Source organism: Metopolophium dirhodum, chromosome 4 (genome assembly GCF_019925205.1).
Source record: "Metopolophium dirhodum isolate CAU chromosome 4, ASM1992520v1, whole genome shotgun sequence".
Taxonomy (NCBI): Eukaryota; Metazoa; Arthropoda; class Insecta; order Hemiptera; family Aphididae; genus Metopolophium; species Metopolophium dirhodum.
In genome coordinates this window covers 2,888,214-2,912,394 of record NC_083563.1, presented here as the reverse complement: position 1 = coordinate 2,912,394, position 24,181 = coordinate 2,888,214, and the positions used below count along the sequence as shown (strand labels likewise).

General features: G+C 31.2%; 1 protein-coding gene across 6 annotated transcripts in view; it reads right to left on the bottom strand.

Annotated features, from left to right (window-relative positions):
• The window catches only part of LOC132942312 (uncharacterized), a 35,958-nt gene that overhangs the window by 9,419 nt on the left and 2,358 nt on the right, over nucleotides 1-24,181 (bottom strand). For 2 of the 6 annotated variants that reach the window (XM_061010611.1, XM_061010615.1), the window contains exons 1-2: nucleotides 18,423-18,877; nucleotides 15,946-16,398 (exon numbers count right to left, since the gene is read on the bottom strand). The exons of 1 other annotated variant lie outside the window; for it this stretch is intronic. In XM_061010611.1, coding sequence (XP_060866594.1) covers nucleotides 15,946-16,196 — 251 coding nt within the window. In that variant the 5' untranslated portion in view covers nucleotides 16,197-16,398; nucleotides 18,423-18,877. 3 more of the 6 variants (XM_061010613.1, XM_061010612.1, XM_061010617.1) reach the window with 3 other exon arrangements.

Sequence of the window (24,181 nt, the reverse complement as noted above, 5' to 3'; positions counted from 1 at the left end):
AATATTTTGTAGACTGTGTAGAATATATACATAGTAGGTACCTATACAGTACTACCTACGATAGGAATATAAAATCGTCACATTATAACAAAGTGCAGATTAGATACGGCGTGTGCGAGGATTTTTTTTACACAATCGAATTAACAATATCAGTCAGCTAAATTATATATAGTGTGTATACAGAATATAATCCAATTCTAAATATATATCGGTACACTCAGTGTTGGGGATAAAACTCTATAACAAGAAACAAGTTAATAAAGATAACATTCATACTTCATAGTTGAAAAATTAAAAATTTCAATGAAAAAACATTCATTGAATATTCCAATACTATACGAGATTAATATATTACGCATAAAAAAAAAAATTGATTACGAAAAAAACTATAGTGCGGTCGCCGAGAAGATGTGGTTGCATCGTGCATACATGGTTCGCAAGTATATACTTAAAAATTCCTAAAAGGCTAAAACCAGAATTTGAATAAATAGGTACCTATTAAAGGGAATGTGGGGGTGATCATGGTTTATGTCTTTATGATTCACCCTGTGTATGTTATACAACCATAAAAAGTTAAATGTATAATCAGATGTAGTATGTATCTGATAACTTAATGCAACTATTGTACAAAGTAGCGTGTACGATGTGGTTAAAATTTCGATTTCCGGCTATTGTAGTTTGTTTAAAACCTATGCATACTATTATATACTATTATATAGTACCCATTTAATCAAATCATTTAATCAAATCGATCTACTACATATAATTATAATACAATAATAATATGTGCTTCTCTAACTAATATATTTAAGATCAATTTTATGGTCGAAATTGAAATTCAAAATTACCATTATCGCTATATTTTGTTTTATTTTTCCAAAAACAAATAAATTTACCAAATAAATCAAAATATTTGTGTTTAACACCGAGAGTGCAATGATTCGTTTTAAATATTTAAAAAATATAAAATATATAAAGAAATGTGGAAATCATATTGATACATTTTAATTCATAAGGAAGATTACACCGTACGTGTGATAAAAGAATAATTAATCACTCACGTATTTATTTTATTTGTTTGTCTTATTTGAATAGATAAAATGATTATATCTCCTGTTTTCATTTTTAATGCGTACCATTGTTATTTTTAATTGTTTGTATAATTACATACGCATACCGTATACGTCTAACTTAGACAGGTAAACATAGAGCATCTAAGGATAGCTTTGAAAACAGGATATTTTTTTAAATATATAGTTATGTATCAAGTACGATTTTTGTGCTAAAGTGGTTCCCCTTTCGTAATAGTTTGCATTCTCACTAAATCAAATGATAATTTTAAAATATACAATGCATAAAATAAGAAGGTAGATTAAAAATTTTGGAATTTATTAGTTTAGCTGGTTTAAATAGTTCTTCAATTTTAAGTAATATTCAGGACTAGTCTACAAGGAGTGTTATGAAAATAGGTATTTCATTTCAATATATCCCGTTTGGCTACTCAGAGTGGGCGCTCGGGCAAATAAATATATGATATAGGTACGTAGGATATAGAAAGAAAACACCAACAAAATAATAAATCAAATCACATCAAATCAAATGAATGTAATATTAAAATAAAATATGATCCGTAACATTGTAGTATAACATAATATAATCAATGGTATATAATGTAGGTAGTAGATGTATTAATCAACTGTCTTATATGTATAATATACTTATATACTATATTATTATACTCGTACGGTATAAGTCGTACCTACATATTATATACCTCCTACTGCAGGCGATATAACTTATACCATATTTAAATAGAACTAACCAAAAATATAATTATAATTATAATTAGTGGCTTCGCGCGGCGCGATGGCTGCTATATCATAGTCTCGCAACGTGACTGACAATAAGTATCGGCCGCTGCCACTGGCGGATGGGTGACCACCCGGGTTCGTAGCGCGTAAAAACCTTGCCACACATACACCGTGTTTACAACCGTTCCAACCTTGCCGTATCAACCCTATTAACCTTAAGGCCCAACCTGAGGCTATTAGATCTCAGACGTCAAAGATTGATATTATAATTATTTTCGAATAGGAGGTACCATGTATAGATAAATTAATAAGTAAAAGTGTCCATTAGTAAAAACGTATTTATTAACTTTTAGTGAAAACCCCAATAGTAGGAATTTTTTCAATTTCAATTATTTCTTCATTTCCTTACCACACCAAGGATTTTTTTGTATGTGTTATAGTCTGCAATTAATATAATATTTATAATTTATGAATACCAACATTTGAACAATTTATTTTTGGTAAGGTACTTGAAAAATTAAATGTCTACCCTAAAATGTAAGTAAGTCCTAAAAAAGTTATTAGATTCCAATTATTTGCTCTTAATATTTTACTTTTCTAATAAGATTTCGATCAATATATATTTAAATTATTAACATTCAAAAGTAATATAGCCAAGTATGAAATAAGTATTAAGTCTCTAAATTGTACCTACCATATATTTCTACAAAATATTTAATTATTACAGCTTTAAATTAGAATTCTCGCTTTAAAACAACAAATGTAGAGTTCGTAAAAAAATACGAAATTGCAGAAATATATTGATTCTATTGGTTTATTAAAAATTTACAAACATTTTTACGGCCGCCGGGATAAGAAAAATCATCACCATGACACAATTTTAAAAGGTCGACTACCGAACTATGGCAACATACCAAAATTAAGGTATAACAATAAGATTCATAATATACTATCGTCCTATTTATGCAACTAATAGTAAATTATACACATAATATGTACTAAGTATATTAAGAATAACTACAATCGATAAGTATTATATATTTATATAGAAATAAATAGCAGTTTATTTAAAATAAACGTAACAATAATAATAGTTACCTAATATCTATGTAAATTACAAATTTGGCACCAAATAATAACCATCATAATTATTGTTTTAATTAATGTGGACTATGGTAGAACCTCAACAGAAGTTTTTCTACACTTATAAGTTATAAGACTATTGCCTATAGTTTATGCTATACTAATAAGAGTCAATAAATATTGTTAAGAGAATCTACAAATATAAGCTGTTTGTTTTTTACTTTGACCCACACGAAACACAGCAATTTGCGATCAGTACATCTATTTTATATTTTTAGCATTAAAGTGAATTGATCTATTATAAGGTAAGAATAATATGTAGAGAACGTCATTGGATTTTATCGATATATTTTAATTTTAATGTGAGTATTCACCGAGGTAATCACTATGTAAAATATTACAAATTTAAAATGCCAATAACTTATTGAATTATTATTTTATTAGGACGGTGGCACGCCATAACATATAATATATACCATAGAATTTGGTGTGGCCATGTAAGATATTATTTTTCCAGTCCTACCCTTCATGATGTTGCCTAAAGTAAGAAGATGAATAACGACATCGAGAGTAACAGCGATGTTGCCGAAGAGTTGCCAAACACACGATTACACGAAATCACTACTTATTATATTTATAGGAATATTTAGCGGAGCGAATTAGCGTTTTTTTTATCATGCACGATAAGGAGCCAATTTGACCAAATTTTATTGCATTTGATGACGATGAGAGCCAACTCTGAACTCGACATGCCCTCTTTACAAAATCTCTCAAGACAGTTTTTTTATACAAATTGTAGACATATTTTACTTGCTCTTGAAGTGTACTATTTATCACTATTTTAGTATTTTCCTAATTATATATAAAACTATCTATACCTATATAATTTTTTTGGTATTTATACATTTAATAGTATCTTCTGTATAATATTAATTAAAATTGTATAAAAACAGAGATTTTATAATTGTTTATCGGATAAAAATAAAATATTACACTAGCAGTATAATAATAATAAAAATTAAATTTTTATATCCATTTTTAGAAATGTCTGCACATTTAAAAAAAAAATAACAACCAACAATAAATTTATACATATATAGATTTCCGAAAAATAATATGTTATTCATTAGTCAATGAAACAATGACCTCTTACGTCCGAGTGTAGCGGACTGGATGGACGATGGATGAATGTTCCGCATTATAAGCGAAATCCAGCAAAAGGAATGCCCATTGTTTCCGAGAAGGCCAGGGCTATTGGCCAAGACATTAAACATATTTTTTAATAATATTTTAAACTACATTTTAACAAAAAAACGAAAATACACTGTCAGATGTATAGAAATTTGAATAGCTCATGCCTCATATTTTAATTATAATACAAGGAGCGTGAAGGCCAGTGGGCAGTGATGTAATTATTTCAAGTTTAAAAAACTTGTGGATATTTTGATGGTAAACAAAATAATAACAATTTAAATTGTCTTATGATATTTTGGTAACTAAACACTTCTAACTGTTTATTATTACAATTTAACCGTAAATTTTTACACGTGTACAAAAATAATTGCAAAATAATTTTTAAAACAATTTTATTTAAATTAATTATTTCAAAAATGTATAATGTGGTATCACTTATCCGTGTCAATGGCTCAAAATCTGTTAAATCAGCAATCTTCCACTATAATAGCTTGTAGTTTTATGTATAGATAAATAGATTATGTTCTAAAATTATATCAGTAAAGCGGTAATATTAAAAACTACGGACAAGAAATGTGTTAGAAATTAATTAGGTAATATCAGTTTACGTTTAAAAGATTTTACCATTTAATTATATTCAATAATATTTGATATTATGTATTTTAGTGTTAAATCCATACTACGATAAGCAATATGTACATTCTATTACCCTTAAATGGATGTCAAGTAACATATTTTAATATTATTATTATATTACTCATCAAATGCCCAGTCGGCAGTCACCCGTAATAAGACTATATTATATTAAAAATCTCCCCCACGGTAGATATATCAACGAATTAATGTCAAGCTTCTTTAAGGGATTCACGTAACTGCAGTAACTTACATGTAATCAACTCCTAATCCCTCTTTTAATCCAACTCCCAAGTGGCCAAGTAGGTATATCAAGTCTCTTATGGTGTTATTGGTGTTAAATTTGAATTCAATAATATAAAATCATTGTATACGAAAAACGATTCTGAGCGGAGACGGTTTGTCAGTCTAGGATATTTTATATATTATATTAAATATTAATTATATCGTTATATAGTAGCCGATAAGTTAAATTAATCTTATTTGTATATTATCACATTTATAATATATAATAATACATACTGAAGAAGTTTCAAATACCCACGAATAAACATTTTTTAATTACAATAAAATAACTAAAATCGTTATTTTCGGGTGTTTAATATGTAATTTCGTCCTAATTTAAACTTTAAATAAATATTAAAAATTGTGTTTGTATATTTTTTTTAATTTTTTGGTTACAGAATTACCAAGTAATACCAACTTACAAGGAACTTTGTATTATATTTTCAAGTTTTTTCGCCGAGAGAAAGTTTTTTCATCGATATTAATTTAAAAAAAGGTGGATAAGTGGATGTCGCTCTGCTGTACAGTAGGTTACAAGTGGGTCACTGTAATGGATGGTGTTAAATTTGAATTCAATGATATAATATCATTGTATAAGAAAAACGATTCTGAGCGAAAACGGTCAGTCAGCCTATGATTTTACCAAGTATATTTGATGATATTATTGTGAATAAAGTAATTTATATATAACCTATTTACTCGGAGCCTTGTTTTAAATTTTCAATCTTTAGCCATAAAAGTTAAACATTTTATACATTTTTAACCACAAAATAATTAATAAATTATAAATTTGATAAATGTTGTCAAAATTTGAACTTTAAATGCTTATAAAAAAAAATTGTGCCTATGTATTTTTAATATTTTTCAACTGCTATTAGAACGATATATCAGGAGCCTTATATTAAATTTTCACGCTTTTTTACCCAACAAATAAAAATTTATTGATATTTATAGAAAAAAAAACTAAAAAAATTGAAAACTGACAATGTCCGTAAACAGCTCAAAAAGAGTCAAAATATTTTCAACATTTTATGGTGTATAGAAAATGCTAATATGAACATTCAGTGAAATTTTCAAGTATCTACAGTCATTCGTTTTTTAATTACAATAAAATAAGAAAATCGTTACATGAGAAATCGAGTAAATATCAAATGTTGTAAAAATAAAAATTTCAGACGCTCATAAAAATTTAATTTAAGTTTCTTCTAGACATTTTTTTTTTGATAAAGGTAGACAAACTTATGAGTAATCTTATATTACATTTTCAAATCTTAGATTTAAAAACAAAAATTTTTATGAATTCTCAACTCAAAATAATTTGCTATTTTTCGTGATTTTTCCGTATTTTGTCAAAATTTGAACTTTAAATGCTTATAATTAAAAACTGTGACTAAGGATTTTTAATTTTTTTCATCTGCCTTTGAGACAATAACCTAGGAGCCTTCTATTAACTTTGATCGCCTAAAAGTTAACTAAGCCCTGAAACGGGCACGCTGTGTATCATTTATATGTTATTTTTCCATCTGGTCCGTTTCAAACCACCCCCCGCTGGCCAGCAAATTGATAAGCTTCTGATCGCCAATAGAAAATGCTAATATATAAACATTCAGTGAAAATGTATGAATTTACTGTAATTTTTTATTAATACTGTATTTTTGTTGAAAACTGATTTTGAGTAAAACGTCCCGTTTTTTAAAATTTTAGATTTCTGAGTGGTGCAATGTGTATTGATTTTACAATGATTTATTATTTTTTTTTGTGTCTGTTATCACCGTTTGGGGCAGTAAAACTGCTTCGATTTTCTTCAACAGTAACTTGTTTGATGGGAAAGTGAATCTAGTTGGTGCATTTGAGAGGTCGACATTTAAAATTCCCATTAGTTTTCAAAAGCACCGGGAAAAACGGCAATTTTTACGCAAAATCGGTTTTTGACAAATCGATTTTGGTTTTTAATGTAGCCCTAAAAAAAATGACTATATATATACATGAAATTTTCAATGAATGTTGTTATCAGCATTTTCTATACACGTTAAAATTTTCAAAATATTTTGATTTGTTTTGAACTGTTTACAGACATTTTCAGTTTTTTTTGTTCTATGAATGTCAATAAAATTGTATTTGTTAGGTACATAAGCTTGACAATTTAATCAAGGCCCCAAATATATTGTTACAATGACATTTGAAAAATATTAAAAATCCAATTTTTTTTATACGCAGTTGAAGTACAAATCTAGACAAAATACGTGAAAATCACGATAATGTGCAAATTATTTTGAGTAAGAAATTCATAAACATTTTTCTTTTTAAATCAAGATATGAAAATTGAATACAAGATTTCTCAGATTCTTCGCTCAGAATAGTTTTTCTTATACAATGAGATTATATCGTTGGATTCAAATTTAACACAATCCATTACAGTGACTTGCAGAGCGACACCCACTCGTCCACTTTTTTTCCCCGGCGCCTTTGAAAACGTATGGGAATTTTAAATGTTGACCTATTCAAACCTAACCAATTGGATCCACTTTCCCACCAGAAAATATACTGAAGTTGAAAATCGAAGCATTATTTCGACTACTTATCGTGTAAACAGCAAACCAAAAAAAATAAAAATAAAAATACATCATTGTAAAATCGCTCCGCACAGAAAAAAAAACTAGGTACATACACTAAAAAGTCAGATTTAAATCACAAATTTAATTTAGGTAGGTATATGGATGACTTCTTATTCATAAATTATCCTTGTCCTTAATCCCTCATTTATCACAAGGTGATATGTATAACAAATATACAATGTATGTATATTATACATATAATATTTTATGTATATTTGGATATCAAGAAAAAAAACTAAAAAAATGTAATATTCAAAATTAAAAATGTCTATAAATATAGCTTAAAATTATACCATGACGTATAGAAAATACTAATATTAACAATTTTTGAACAATTAAAGTATCCACTACGCGGTTCACCGTTTTTGAATTATAACTTACAATGAAATAAGAAAATCATTCAATGTTCTCATGCAGGGGTGAATCAAATGTATCGTAAGTATTTACAAGCAACTTCATAATAAGTTATTATTATTATTAATAACACTCTAAAAAATCCAATGTGACTTTCAGCCTCCAGGTAAACTTTATTTTTGTTAAAGGTATAAAAACCTAAGAGGCATTTTATATTAAATTTTAAAATATTAGATATAAAGAGTACAATTTTTATGAATTTCTAACTCAAAATAGTTAGCAAATTTTCGTGATCTTAACGAATTTTGTCAAAATTCTAACTTTAAACTCTATTGTAAAAATATTAATTTCATAAAACAATAGTTTGACCATGTATTTTTGGTATTTTTTAATTGGTATATTATAAAGCTATGAGAAGCATTGTATTATTAGAATTTTCAAACTCTTTTTGACTAAGTGAAAACATTTTTTTCTAAATTTATAGAAATTGAAAATTTCATGAGTCAATAAATAGGTAACGCAAAACAGTCAATATATTTTGAAAAATGTTATGGAAAATAATCACATTCAGTAAAAATGTCAAGTATCTACGGTTTTGTTTGTGAGATGCTACAAAAAACAAAATTGATTTTGTCAAAAACTAGGTTTGCGTAAAATTACCGGTTATTTCTTAATATTTCTTTTGTTTTCCCGAAGTTTTAAAAAATACTCGAAATTCTTTATATTATCCTTTTAAAAGTACAAACTAGATAAATTTGATACTAGAATAACCACCCGCCAGGTCTAAAATTGAAAATCGAAGCATTTTTTCGACTACTTTCTGTGTTTACTGCACACAAAAAATAAAAAACACATTATTTTCAAATCAATACATTTATCGGAGCCGCTCAGAATCTAAAAGTGAAGATTAAAGTCGGAAACATTGCTTTTTGACGTAAAAATCATAAAATAAAAATTAATCATAAAATAATTAAAAAAAACTTACAAATTGAATGTATACAAATTAGCAGAATCATTAAAAAATATATCTGTATCTTTACATTATTAACATGTTAAATCATGGAGATTTTTATTTCAAGGATTTTCTGTCACATACAGCTATAAAATTGATATTTATTTATACAGTGAACATGACTTTGGCTAGTTATACTATTAATATTTTCTATAAGTCCATCGTGAACGCGCTTTCAACAGTCTTCCAAAATTAATCTGGTATTTGGCAATTCTATTGGACCTTGAATAAACCGACAAATAATACAACTCTTTTCATATAAAATTGTTGCATTGAACATTATAAACTATATGATGAAAACATTAGTTAAAATAAAGTCATAAAAATTAATACAAACACAGTTTAAAATGATAATCTAAACAAAAACGTTTCTTTATAGTATTATATTAAAATGCGCAAACTGTAAGCGATTAAAAAGATATAGGTATACATATAATATTGTGTAGGTAGGTATAGGTGTACGGCATGTTATTATATTATTTTATTTTTAATATTAAAAAAAAGAAAAGAAAAATTGTTTGTAAAACTGAAATACATTTTATAATTATAAAAATAAAATGTTTATTAGTTATTAGTTTATTGCCTAATAATAACTCACCAACTACTCACCTGTGCATTTAAAAATTATAGGAAACGACGAAAACCAAAAGAAGACGAAACCACACACATATATAATATATTAATTAATAAATATATTCAAAGAATTCGTAAGTTTTCATCATATACTTTAAATTACTATATTATGCAGCAAATAATATGAAAACACACATATTTTGTCATACTTGCCGGCATTTTTAGTTTTATTTTTTGCTGTCGGCAAAAGAAAAAATGTTATAATAATAAAGAGTCACACTGGTTATGTACGTGAACATTTATTTTTAATTTACTTTTTACTATTGATTTTTTAATTGGTTGTTATCGAACTATAAATTAACTTGTGTTTTTCGAATCGGCATCATTAAACAGTGATTTATAAATAATTACAAAAAAAAAGTTAGTCACGTGACATGTGTTTAACATCAATTCTGGTCCATCAATATCTTAGTGGTTACGAAATAGGTACATACCGCGAATTGCAATACTAGTACAACGCGGTTGTAAACAGTCCGAATCACTGCAATAATATGCTGATTAAAATAGACTAGTTATGCTGACTGATCTGGAGACCCAAGTAAAGAACCGGTTGTCCGGTAGTAGGGGGAAGTGAATACATAATTAAAATGTGTAAATATCAACAAAATAATATATTTCACGTTAAACATAATAATACACACGAGCGTGTGTGTGTACACGGCATTATCATATTGTATCAAAAAGGAAACGACCACATCGGCATCGGGCACATCGCCGTCAAGTTATTTGGTGCAGGATCGCCTACGGATCGGCTCTGGTCGTGGGATCAGGGGGGCCGGACCGAGGAGTCACATATTATATCGGGTGGTAGGCAGGCACATACTAATATGTACAGACTGGTCCATTAAATACCGTTGATCAACACAAATTTTCAGTTAATTTAGAAAAAAAAAATGTTTATCTAAAGTTTGAAATTAGATATAGTTAATTCTACAGTATACAATATACATAGATATCATTTTACTATTTTATTAGATTTTTCTAAAAATATTTACGTACAAAAAGAAAAAATACCAAATACTGAACGAATATTTTTTTTTTATTTAAAATCATTTAAACCTAGAAAAAATTTGTTGAAATGCTCAAATGTTTGAAAATTAAAAAAATTATTATTTGTCATTAATTTTTAGAAGTATTTTTCTGCTTGATATTAAATAAAAATTGTGTTACAAAAAAAAAATTCAATATTATGTTTATTTCAAGCTGGATAAAAATATTTTTTTATAAATCACAAAATTGTTGTTAATAATTAAATATATCACTCTGTATAACTATATACCTACATTATTATTTATTCATGTATAGAATATGCATACACATATAATACTCGTGCCTACACACGCAACACGCAAAGCACGTGGGCCGATAGTAGATCTGGTAGGGCACGCACGCACCTTTGCGTGGGTTAGACCGAGCGCTCGACAGTGAAACCCACCTGATGATGATGATGATTTGTTTTTCTTAAACGCGCCGACAGACACGTTGGAACCGAGGACGGCACCTGTGGTCTGTAGGCAGCGACCGTATTATTTAGATAGCCCACTCGTATCTATTTTAATAAATTTTAAAATGGAAACTTCAATTTTACTCCAGCCGTCACTAGTGTTAATCTGTTGTCATGTACTAAATTTTACTTTACACAAATTAATCACAATATTAATAGTTCTTAAGTTATTGATATTGGGAAATGTAATTGTAATTATAAATAAATGTAATTCGAGTAAACACACACAGCGTTTGTCGATTTTAGATTCTATAAACACTTATTACCTATACATTTATAAGGAACCCAATAAGAATAATTTTCAAAAATATATATATTTTTTATTTTTATTTTTGTAATAATATTGTTAAACATTTAGTTTTCCTACAAGGCAGTCCATGAGTATGCAAGTTATGGATGATTTCAATGCACGTACATGTTGATGTACGTTTAGATATGTATTCTAAACCTATAATATATTTCATTAAGCGGATTATTACATAGTAAAGTAAATCATAAATCATAATATTACTTGTCATATATGAATATATTCGTTCATTTAAAAAATAAAAAGTAAGTAGTTATAAATATTATGTTCCAGTAATAGCAATTACTAATCCTTATGAACTATGGATTTATGGACTTCAATGAAGATGTATACGCTACCCTATAGTACCTGGATACAGGTAACTTCAGTTATCATGACATCATTGCTTTAAATACCTAGTTGCAACGCGCAAGCGTATGGTTTTATTGTAAGTTCAGATGTTACTCAAAATGACGTCAATAATGATACATCAAAATTGATGATCTAATATTATTACACACAAATATAATTATTACATACTGAATTTTAGCGTTAGTTAATATCCCTCTGGGTTCTCTCCAATTATAATTATTTGACGGGAGTGAATGATACATTAGAGAAACTTTAAATTAATTAACCAATTACCTAAGCATTTAAATATAATTTTTTTTATCTTTTGGAAGTCAGAATTAAAAGTAACTAATTTCCTTTAGATAATTTAATTTTTATTTTCAGGTGTGTAGGAGAAATCTGTGCGAAAAAATAGGTAACGCTCTGTATACAACTGTATTTTGGCCAGTCTGGCGAGTTTCAACCGCTCGAAACTTGCGTAAATGTGCTACAACAACTGATGTCAGAGGGAATTAAAAATAGGCATTTTGTATGTGTGTGTTGTTTGCCTTGGAAAGCATCTGTTAGTTATTTTTTTTTTTTTTTGAACGTTTCTTGACGAATACGGATGGCTGTTAGGTTCAACATAATATAGTCGACGTGTCGATCTCGTGTGCATGCGTAACTAACATTATAAAAATAATAGAAATTAATGTGAACTCGGCACAAAATAGAAATAATAATAACCAATATCACAAAAAAAAATTGTTTTAGTATAATACTATGACATAGTCGTTTTGCAGGTCATCTCGCTAATCGCTCCCTCGAACTGCGCGCGATTCGTGTATATGACGCGACACGGTAAATTAAAGTAATTATTATAGTTATTATATATCACATATAACTAGCGTCATTAATTATGTTTAGTCAAGTACGCATTCATCATAAGTACCCACTATAATTATTAAAGTCAAGTAAATAAGGAGTTCTAAATATAGCAACTAAATGTGACAGAGTTATTATTTTATATGAGTATTGAGTACTATTATTAAAGTTAATTTCTAATAGGAATTATTACGATATTTTATAATACGTAGATAATTAAACAAGATCCAATGTGAGAAAAACTTACACAATAGTAACAACATCTGCTTAACAATGCACATTCTGCGGTATAAGACAAAATAATAGCAACCTGCAGCTATAACTTATACAACTTTCATTCTGTTAGGTAGACTGAAGACTGTTTTCCTTAACACTTGGTTAATATGTTTAATGTATTTGCAGTTTCCAGGGTCCAGCGAGCAATATACTTTTATGGACGATGAGGAGACAGTAACGCCCCCCCCCCCTTTATCATCTACCCACCAGATGTGCGAATGTGCCCTGTGTACAGAATGATTGTATTAAAGCATAATATAAATCCTCAATCGGTGAAATAAATAAGTCTCCGACACACTATATTGAATAGTAACTATTCTTGTTGAAGTGATAAGGTAAGTGGTAAGGCGGAAATGTATCAAATCAGAAAATTGGAACGTAAATACCTTCAAAGTTCAAGTATAATAAAATATAATTACTGTAGAACTAGGTCGATAGATAATTTAACGGATGACACCTACAGCATCACTACCATATAATATTATAGTCGTCGGAGTGGAGTATTTTATTTTTAAATGGCGCTATTATATATTATATAATATATATGTAATTTATAATAAATAATAAGTAATAACATTACACATAAACACATACATAGTACATTATTATACAAATAAATTTCAAAAATGTATCCCCTCTGAATAACGGACAAAATTTTGGTGACCGAGAGTGTCCGCTATTCAGAGGTTTTTACTGTACCAACAATACCCTTTTCGCAACCACGTTCAGTAGGGAAGTTATCGTTGACAATATTCTTTCAGTTAAATTTTCGTTGTTAAACATTTAAACTATATCGGTCGCGATTTCAAGCCCCGTGAAATTAAGAAGTTTGGCCGTATAAATCCAGATTCCTAAGGCGTGCACATGGGTCTCGTGTACTTGGTATTATTGACGTGCTACGGGAATTGAAAAGGCTCGTCCACAGACACGATTAAAGATATAATATCTTATTACATTATCTATTATATCTTTAACCGTGTCCACAGATATAATATATATATATATATATAACAAACTAGATTGCCTTGCCTGTTATCACTAGTCAGTAGTTAGCAATATAGTTTATTATCTATACATGGGGGCTTGTCAAACATCTTCGGTATAAAAAACGCGGCTTGCCTAGGATCGCCTCCTCGTAGGCGGTGTTTTAAGGCGGGCTTCCACTATACACGTACGTGCATACAAATCCTTTGCTGTGATTGGTTGGTTAGGTTCAGTTACCACACGATTAACCACGATACCGGGTGGTTGGACATAGCTGAACATTTTTCGCGTACACGGCAAACGTGTATAGTGGAAACCCGCCTTTAAGCACGGGTCAAAGGTACCACCGCGCCGTGGGTAGCTGGATATACGTTATACCCAGTGTAACCCCGTCCGTTCTATATGTGCTTTTTACATAAAATTACATTGTACGGTGTATTTGATCTAATTCTCGCATACACGATCTCGAGAGCCCTCCGAACACCTGGAGGAAGGTAATAGCTTAATTTTACTATTTTAACATCTGATTTTAATATAACTATCGACAGGCGTCGTTTTTTATATTTATTTTATTTCTAAGTTATTACAGAACCACACATAAGACGGCAATTGTCCGCACTCCCCACTGTAAATATGCGGGTGGGTGGGTAGTTAGTCAGGTGATAATTGGTGTCGTTTAATATTGTAAATAGGTACTTAGTGTATTATTTGCTAGTACTAAATGTTTAAATAGTTATATATTTATCATAACTTAGGGTTGCCGTATTTAAATTTACATAAGCTAGGGCAAACATTTTTTGTAAAATTTTTATGAAAAAACCCGTACCACTCATCTATGGTCAACCGCCAGTTTCAATACACTATTTTTTGTTAGAATACCACACACAATATAGTCAGCATTCAATTATGACATTTGTTTGTAAGGCAAAAACTAACTCAACGTTACAAATCGGGATTAGTATTGACAAAATTATCAATAAGTTATAAATTATCAATAATTATCGATAAAATAATAACAAACAATTGCTGTATGGTAACGTGAAAACAACGAATATATTCATTGATAATATCGTCGTCACCAAACCAGGAAAAACTTGATTGTTTTATCATTAATCAAAACCATATTGTTTTTCTACTATAAATATTTAGTAAGTCAATATTATAATATTATAAATTATTGAGTTACCCAGTTCCGGCCAAACCCTATCATAATTCATATTTCTTGTAGAACGATATTATGTCATTATATAATATCAATAATTCATCAAAGTCGGTGTATCACAAAAATAGCTAATTTCGATGCGACGCGATCCGGCCCAATGACTTGGAATGAAATAGAATCATTAATAGGTACATTTAGATGTATATTCAGTCGATTAAACGTGAAGCAATTTTCAAAATATTTAGATATTTATTAAAATATAATACCTATTTTTAAAAATAAAATTCAAAATTCTTTAAAATTAATTTTACCTAATATAGTAATAATAGTAGGTAGGTATAATATAAACCATGGCAAATTAGATTTTGTCATGATATAAAGTATAAACTATAAAGATTCAAGGTAGTACCTTGGTTTAATGTTTATAGGAGTATAGTTGTGATATATTTATGCTCATGCAGTCATGCCCCATGCGGCTCATGGTAAATTGTCATTGACGGTTTGAATTTTTAATAATATTAATAATGCTAAATATTCACATCCTTGGGCCTTGTTGCTTCCATATTTTATAAAGCATGATTATTTATAATTTTAGAAACGAATGTCATTGACTAAATTAACTGTTCGAGAGAGTACTTACTACAGATTTGGAAACAAATCTAACGGAAATTAAAGATTTGACTTTTACCTGAAGTAAGTAAAACGAACAAATTTTAACGAACTAGACAAATAATATTATTCAATTTATCTTGTAGTGTCTGATTTTGTTAATGACTAATGATATTGTTGTGTTCCGCAGTACAATTTATCTCGGAGCTTATAATACCATCGCAACCATTGTCAAATCAGGTTCCTACTAAAATATTCACCGGTCAGTTCTCGTGTGTGAAAAGTGTACCTGTAAACTCTGGACGATCTCTTGGCGGTGAGCGAGTGTTGCCGGGACGGCTGCCACGCGCCGGCGGTCACCATCATCATGTCCCTTTCGGTTACGGCCGAGCAACTCCTCCTGGCTGGCTGCACCGCACGCCACCTCACGCCAGGCTGCTGTTGCTGATGCTGCTGTAGCAACACGGCCGTCGTTGACCGCCGACGTCTTTGTTGTTGTTGTTGTTGTTGTTGTTGGTGGTGGTGGTCGTCACTGTCCATAGAACGTTTGCGTCGCGATCACTGGCGCGTCTCGCTGTGAATCATCGTGACATCGTTATAAGTCATAGCGGCCGCACGCAGCAGCAACAACAACAACTACGACAAGGCCATCGTCACCGCCTCCGCCGCCCGGGCGCGATTCGGACCGCCGATAAAAGCCGCCACTGCGATTGCCGCTGCGGTCACCGTCGAAATGGTTACGCTGAAACGTCGTCGGTATAAGATACTTATTAGGTATAATAAACGCGGTAGACGAATCACGCACTGTCCCGTATTGCGGATTTTCCTATTTTAATCGCAAAGAAAGGCGTTTGCATCGGTAACCGATTACCATTATAAAAGGTGAATTTCTGGTGCGATATTATTGTTTTGTTTTTACAGTAACGAGTTATTAATTTTATTCGTGTTATGTACAGCCGTGATGTCCACTGACTGCGTTCATTCGACTTGCCGCGCGACACGACAGTCCTGACCTAACCTCGTGAACGTTTACGTCCGTATTCCGTACAATTATTGTATGAGCGCACAAAACTGTACCGTTCACTATAATAAAATTCTGTTTCTGCTTATGAAAATGTGCGCAGTTGTGACGGGCGACGGGTGTATGGCGAGGAATGAACAGAGGTGGTGGTGGTGGACGTGGTAGAGTAGCATGAGGTGGTGTGGTGGTGGCGGTGGTGATGCCTGTGTGAGGAAAACCACGTCCAACGACGATAATAATATTGTAATCGCGATAAAGTAAGATGCAAACAACTCGGCGGAGAACTCTACATCGCGGTTTGCTAAAGCAACCGGAATCGGCCCGAAACGAACGACTATCGAAGCATTTGGGTAAACCCGTCCGGCACGGGCATCAATAAAAGTTAAAAACAGATGAGACGATTGTAGACTAACCGTATAAAATTAACAACGATAATAATATTACGTCCATCGTCCAAACTAGAAAGACGCCACGGTAATAAATAATAATAATAATCGACGGGCGCAGAACGCATTATATCGAAATACGAAAAAATTGTGGATTGGTACGTTTACATTTTTTCGGAGTAAATAATACGGTTAAACGTGTATTAAGTATTTACTATCGAATGTCGAAATTTTATTTTTATTTTGTATCCAATATCGTCGTTAGTCATTAATCGTCGGTGATTTCTATCATATTACAATCTGTACATGTTTTAAAACCCATTGTTGTACCATATTGTCTGGACACGTTTTGATATTCACATTTTTCTACCTAACGTTTGTTTTTTTTTTTTATCAGATATAAATTGACATCAACAGCAACACAGGGTAATAGTTTGTAATGTTTTCCTATAGCTAATAAACGACGTGATCGCATTGCACGTTGAGGCTGAATTTTATTTAAAATTTGATGTTTACACATCGTATTTCCAAAATTCTACTTGATTTATTTCTTTTATGAACACCGTAGGCATAATTCATCACAATTCAAAACTGTTAATTTAATTTAATAATCACGACGGTTGTATGCAGTACACGATATCCCAAAATGTTCATTCTGAAAATTGTATGTGAGATTTCACACTATTTGTATTTATAACACTCGTTGGATCGGCACATGTATGTACGTATGTGACATCTGTTGGTGTTGATTTTGATTTTCGTTCTACAGTAACTTACTAAAATCGAATGGGAAATCGTTGGTTTGAAATTTAAACGCAGTAATTTAGGACTAATAGGACAGTGGTGTGTTTGAGAACAACGGGGACATTTGCCTCCCCCCCCTTCTTTTACATCATCGTGTATGGCGTGTGCACTGTATACATATAGCATAACTTTTCAAGTAATATTAAGACGTTTATTGATCATGGACAAATGTAAATTTATTTAAAAACATTTAAGAAAAATATCTCCCCCCCCAACCTAATATCTGTCAGAAGATATTATTATGTGAGGTGCGATAGTGCTGTTGTTATCGACGTAATCACATAATATTTAACCGGCACAATAATTTCCATATTTTATTTATTTTACATTTTATTGTTTACAGATTTATAAGGGGGTCACGTGTCGTGACGTGGTCTGACGAAACACACGACGGCGTCGCACGTGAGCGTGATTAATGATTATTATTATTATTACTATTATTATTCGTCGCGAAGTCTAAACAAAATGCGTGTTTGGTAATACGGTAATACGCGAACTGTGGAGGATTAAAATGAAATCACATCGGTAACGATAACGTTTTTGAGTGTTACTCACCTCGAGTAGTGCAGCCATTAATGAAAGTATATTAGGCACTTATATTAATATCGGACAATACGGAAGAGACGTCGAGTTCGATCGTATTGTCCCCGAAGAGTACGATTGCGCAATACTCCGCTATTTCCTCTAGTCACCGCGCGCCGCCACTGAATCGACGACGGTGATCATAATATTATAATTACGATACAACAACAATAATAAACAACAACAACAACGACAACAACAACACCGTCGCCACTGAGCTCTAGAGCAGTGATAAGATAAACCTAATAATATTATGAAATAGATAGTCGTCTCACTTGTTGGTCTTCAAGCGATATTATAATAATATTATTATATTGTATTAAACGACAACGATAAATAATATTCTGTTCGCGATTGTACTCGCCCGTCGCGTTGTACCATACCGCTCGACGACGACGACGACCACAACAACTGTACAACGGCTGGTTACTTACTGCTATTACGCTATTACGTACGGTAACTGGTAAGCATAACGTTGGAAAAGGTGCGGCGCACCGACGCGACTGCTCTGGCGGTGGCAACGGCGGGCGGCTGTCGCTGTTGTGCAACATGCGCACGCAGCATCAGTGTATCACTGGGTGGTGATGAGTGTTGATTGTGCAACGTTTTTACTTTTTTATTATTACCATTATTCTCCCGGCGGCGGCGCGATTGCCGTCGTTGGGTTCTTAAAATACTCGCAGGCGAGTAGCGGAGTAGGTATTTCGCTGTGTTTGCGACATAGACCTATAAACTAGTATTATAGGTCTATGATTTGCGCACTTTTTCTTCACAGGCTCTTTCGATTTTCCTGCCGTCGCCGTCGGTCACGTCCCAACTCCCTCGTCCATTCGACGGACCGCACCGAGATGTCGGGCGACACCGGAAACAAATCGGAGGCCGGACGTCTGCAGCCGACGATGACACCGTTGGCGTTGGAAATGACCGTGTATATAATGATGGAAAAAAGTACGCGTTTGATGCATTCAGTATTCGCAAGGGGGCATGGGTTTGGTTAAAGTAGAATTTTAAATATTGAATTCGTAGTGATTCGAGTCGAAGACGAAGCGCATTCTTGCAGACATACAGTAGATACCTTAAATTATAATAGGTGTGATCAGAGCATAAAATATATGCTGTGAGCACAAACCGCATACACCATACTACTACCAGTGGTGATAGCCGATAGGTACCCCAAATACTGTTACTCAATAAATTATTAACTGTTACAAATTGCAATGCACAGTGAAAAACATTTTAGTATAATAATACAGTACCTGCCTATCATATCTATTTAATAGCAAACATTAAGACTTGGTTTGTTAAAGTGATAAATGTCCAACATGGTATGATATTATATTATTATATAATATTTTAGATTATCATCAAATATTTGTATTACACATATAGGTGGTACATAACATATTTCTGTAATACAATCCATGTTCATGTAATCTTACGATTGCTAATAGAATATACTTACATGTGTAGTTATATTTAATATTTCAATAGAAGTAATTTTGTTAACTAAATTTCTCTCAGTATCTATGGTATTGATACATTTTTAAAGAGCTCGATTAATGTTATAAGTGGCCCTGGGCTATCCTATTTTCGGGGTCCTAATTAAAAAAAAAAATTGTTATACGTATTTGTTTATTTATATTTAGTAGTTGAACAAGGAAATATTTTTTCTCGAAGAGTAAGTTTACAATGTTTACATTTGAATATTTGATAATTAACTATTAATCAATACAATGTAATTAAAGTGTTTAAACATAGCTAAAAGCCTGAAACTGTAAATGTGTGTATTTGTGTGACTGTGTAGGTATTGCGTGTAACTTAACAACATGACTTCCGAATTTGTTTTTTGTTTTTTGTATTAAAAATTACAATCCAAAAATTTTTCTTTTTTTGGCCTCTCTTAGCCCCCCTTTAATCTGTCTAATTCCATATACATAAGTTCATATACACAAGTCCATTATACTGTACAAGTCCATATACATATACATAAGAGCATGCTCTTAGTCAGTTGTTTTGACGACGTATCGACGAAATGCATCTTTCGCGCGTAGTGGATTTTGTGGAACTCACAATAATTGTAAGTGCAATAAAGTGGGTATAAACTAAAATGTTGTACAGTATAGGAACACCGTACACATTAAGCGTTTTTATAAAAATGTCAAATAAAAAAACCATTATAGGAAATGAAGAAACGGCTCTTTTTAAAAATTATAAATGAGAGCTGTTTCTTGTGTCTTAGGACTGGGGTTACTGAATAACCATCAGGTAAGGTATCCCCTAGTTGCGCCTATGGCATAAGAGTATAAAATGCATTGTACGTCACTCATCGCGTTTATTTTTTCCATTATTACAATTACGCAAAATATACAATCCGATTACACGATAGAATGCTAGTCGTGACTGTCGACTCGTTCAATATTGTAAATAATTACACTTTGCGGTGCAACGAACCTACGAGGAGATAACGATTTTACGACGGCGCGACAGACGTCTCTTGTGCCCGTTGTGGCTTTGTCATCTTAAATGCTCTTATCTCTCGTGTGGCGTTTATAACTTCTTGCTCTCTTACTCTCTTCTCTCACCATTCCATCGTCATTAATCGGTCACCTTCCTAAGCCGATTTGTTTCTTCTCTTAGTACCTACTAGTTTTAATGGTTTTTATGATTAAAAAATATCACAGCTGAACAATTAATAGCAAATGTATATTTTTGAATAATAAACAAATAAGGTATTGCAATTTACAAGATATAATAATATAAATGTATTAATTATTATATCATAAGCTATAATGAAGCCAGATTTGCGATGTAGTTATGTCTTTACGCGCGGGTTATATACTGTTTTGAAGCTCTAGAAATGTGATGTTTGAGGAAGATGCAAATAGAATAAGTTGAACTGAAATAAGAACAAATGAGGACATTCTAAAGACAATAAAATAAAATAGAACATTGATAGATACTCTAAAGAAATGTAGACGACATGCCTGTCTCATATCTGCAGACGATATAGGGCACACGCTGATGCTTGGTGACGAATTACAGAGTTTAATAACAGAAGGAATGATAGAAGGAATCTGGAACACGAATCGACGTTTACCTAATACAATTGCTTATAGCCCTAAAAATTAATTAAATTTTTTTTTAAATGAGAGGATGAATGTATAATTAATTATTATAGTATTTTGTTTATGCTAAATTATTGATGACGTTTTATAACAAAAATTCTAAATTAGCATACAGCTTTAAATTATATATTATGTAGTAGGGGGTAGTGAGAGGGTCATTGCTTAAATACTTTGCTTGGAGTTTGAAAAATGTTCGCCACCCCGCTGATTACTGAATACGATCAAGAGAAAGACCCAGAACGAAATAGATCAGCCAAATAATGTAGGATGTAGGAGTAACTTTCTATACGAAGAGCTTAAAGATACGTCGATTGTCGAACGACAGGAAAATATGGGAAGGGCATTTGTTGTAAATCAAACTTTGCAGGATTGAATATCATTATTCATAATAATGTGGAAATCTGATATAATAAAGTCGGTTTTAACAAAATTTTGATTATAGCAATTAAATATGAAGTCCTGGTAGAAACTAAAAACACTATATTTTTCATGTATGTACTAATATATTATATTTTATTGCAGAGTTGGTTAGATTAAAATATTAATACTTACATTAGTTATATTACTTTGTACGATTGAGGTTCAAGGTCCCAATTATTAGTTTATAAGAAAAACTATATTGTCGTTTTAAATAACTTTGACATGGCAACATCAAACATAATTTATAATTATATTAAATTATTTGAAACATGGGAAAGTTTGAATGATTCTAAATTCTAATAATAATATACCTATCAATAAATCTAGAAATAATATTTCAGTATTCAAATATAATAAATTGTATATAGGTACGTTTGACGTATATTTAAATATAATATAATCTAGTCAGTATGTTATAGTTATACAATATATTAGCCACTAATCACTAGTGATTACTGATTACATTAGCGATATGCTCCCTATTCGCTCGTTGGTTTTGGTTATACTTCCGTGTTTTGATACCTATTATGATATATTAACCTTAGTCTTAGCAACCTGTAAGTTTGTGAAAATCAATACTTTCCACACTGTGGAAAAAAACAACTAAAAGGTTTATTGCGTAGATATACAGGTGATTTTTTTAAAGGTAAATATGCTTTTTCTCAAAAGTATTTTCATCTTTGGATTTTAACATATTATACCTAGTTTGAAGTTACCTACTAAAAACATGTTTCAAGAAATATTTTTTATTTTTTGAATTGCTACATATGTATATTTTTAATTTCATATTCTGAAGCAGAATTTTTTTTTAATCTAGGTTTGGCAAATCTAGATACCGATCACGGCAAGAACAGATCATTATTGACTACCGTAATATTGATAAAGACTGTTTCTGAGGTGGCAGAGACGTACAAATTAGGTACCTATATCAGTATATATCACCTATATGTACCTATATAGTGGCTTGCGTGGGTAAGCAATTGCCAATTTCTGTAATCATGTGTAAAATGCCGGCATTTACTATAGTTAGGTCCGCAATCCGTATGACACTCATTTAATCTAGTTAGGTCCCGGTGTTTTTCGGATAGGTATGTAGTACACTAGTTGAGTTCCACAATTTTGCAGGTATTACTCTAGTTGGGTTCATGCAAAAATATATTTCCTATCTCATTTTTACAGACTTAGGATTGTCAGTCATATGATATGTAAATTAGAACACTAGTATGATAAAAAAAGTTTTTTTTTAAGTTTCTAATATACATACAGTAAATAATTATTATAGTTAATTGAACATTAGTACACTAGTGAATGGTATACAATGTTAATAAATATTAATAAATTCAAATGGTTGGTAAAAATTAAAATGAAAGAGCTTTTACAAAGTCAAATCTATTTATTTTACCCATCAACTTTTCTTTCAATAAAAAAATTGTTCTTTTGCTCAGCACACTTCTTATTTTTATGTAATTATTGTTTTTATAGTCGGACCTAACTAATAGTGTATTATCGTTTTTATATTCGGACCCAATTAGTAGTTTATCTTTATCAGAGGTGTTATCTAGGACCCAACTCGGATACGCGCCAAAATGCAGCCGTTGTGCTTTGTTCGTGACAGAAATAGTAGTTACTAGGATTCATTTGGAGTCGCGGAAGACACAGCGCGAGGAAACCGCGGAGAAAACAATCGGCGGCCACAGTTTTTACAACTACGTCGCATGTCATTTTGTGTCAACAATTTGAGCTTGACCCAACTCTGGACACTTTCCGGTAGATCATGATTATAGTGAATGATCAGACTCACGAAGTCGCTATTCTACCCCCTGCAAAGTGTCACGTACGACGTGTCCTAGTTAGGATTTTGCATAATATTTAATTATATTTGATATTGTTCACAATAATTATTGTCTTACATGGGTATGAATATACACTGTATATAGTTACATATTATGTTTACGTCGACAGATTTGAAATATTTTAACTCAACGGTATAGCGGCGGGTAACCTGTGCCCTGTGGTATCTATTGGTCGATAACACGAATTTATTAATCAGGGAGTTTCGCTTCACATGGTTATGCACAAACAGGGTCTAACAGGGTGAAATAGCGCGCCTATATTAAGAATTAAGACTGACCAACGGAAAATATCGCCGTTACTATAGGTTACCCGAATATCGTGAATAACGTTAAT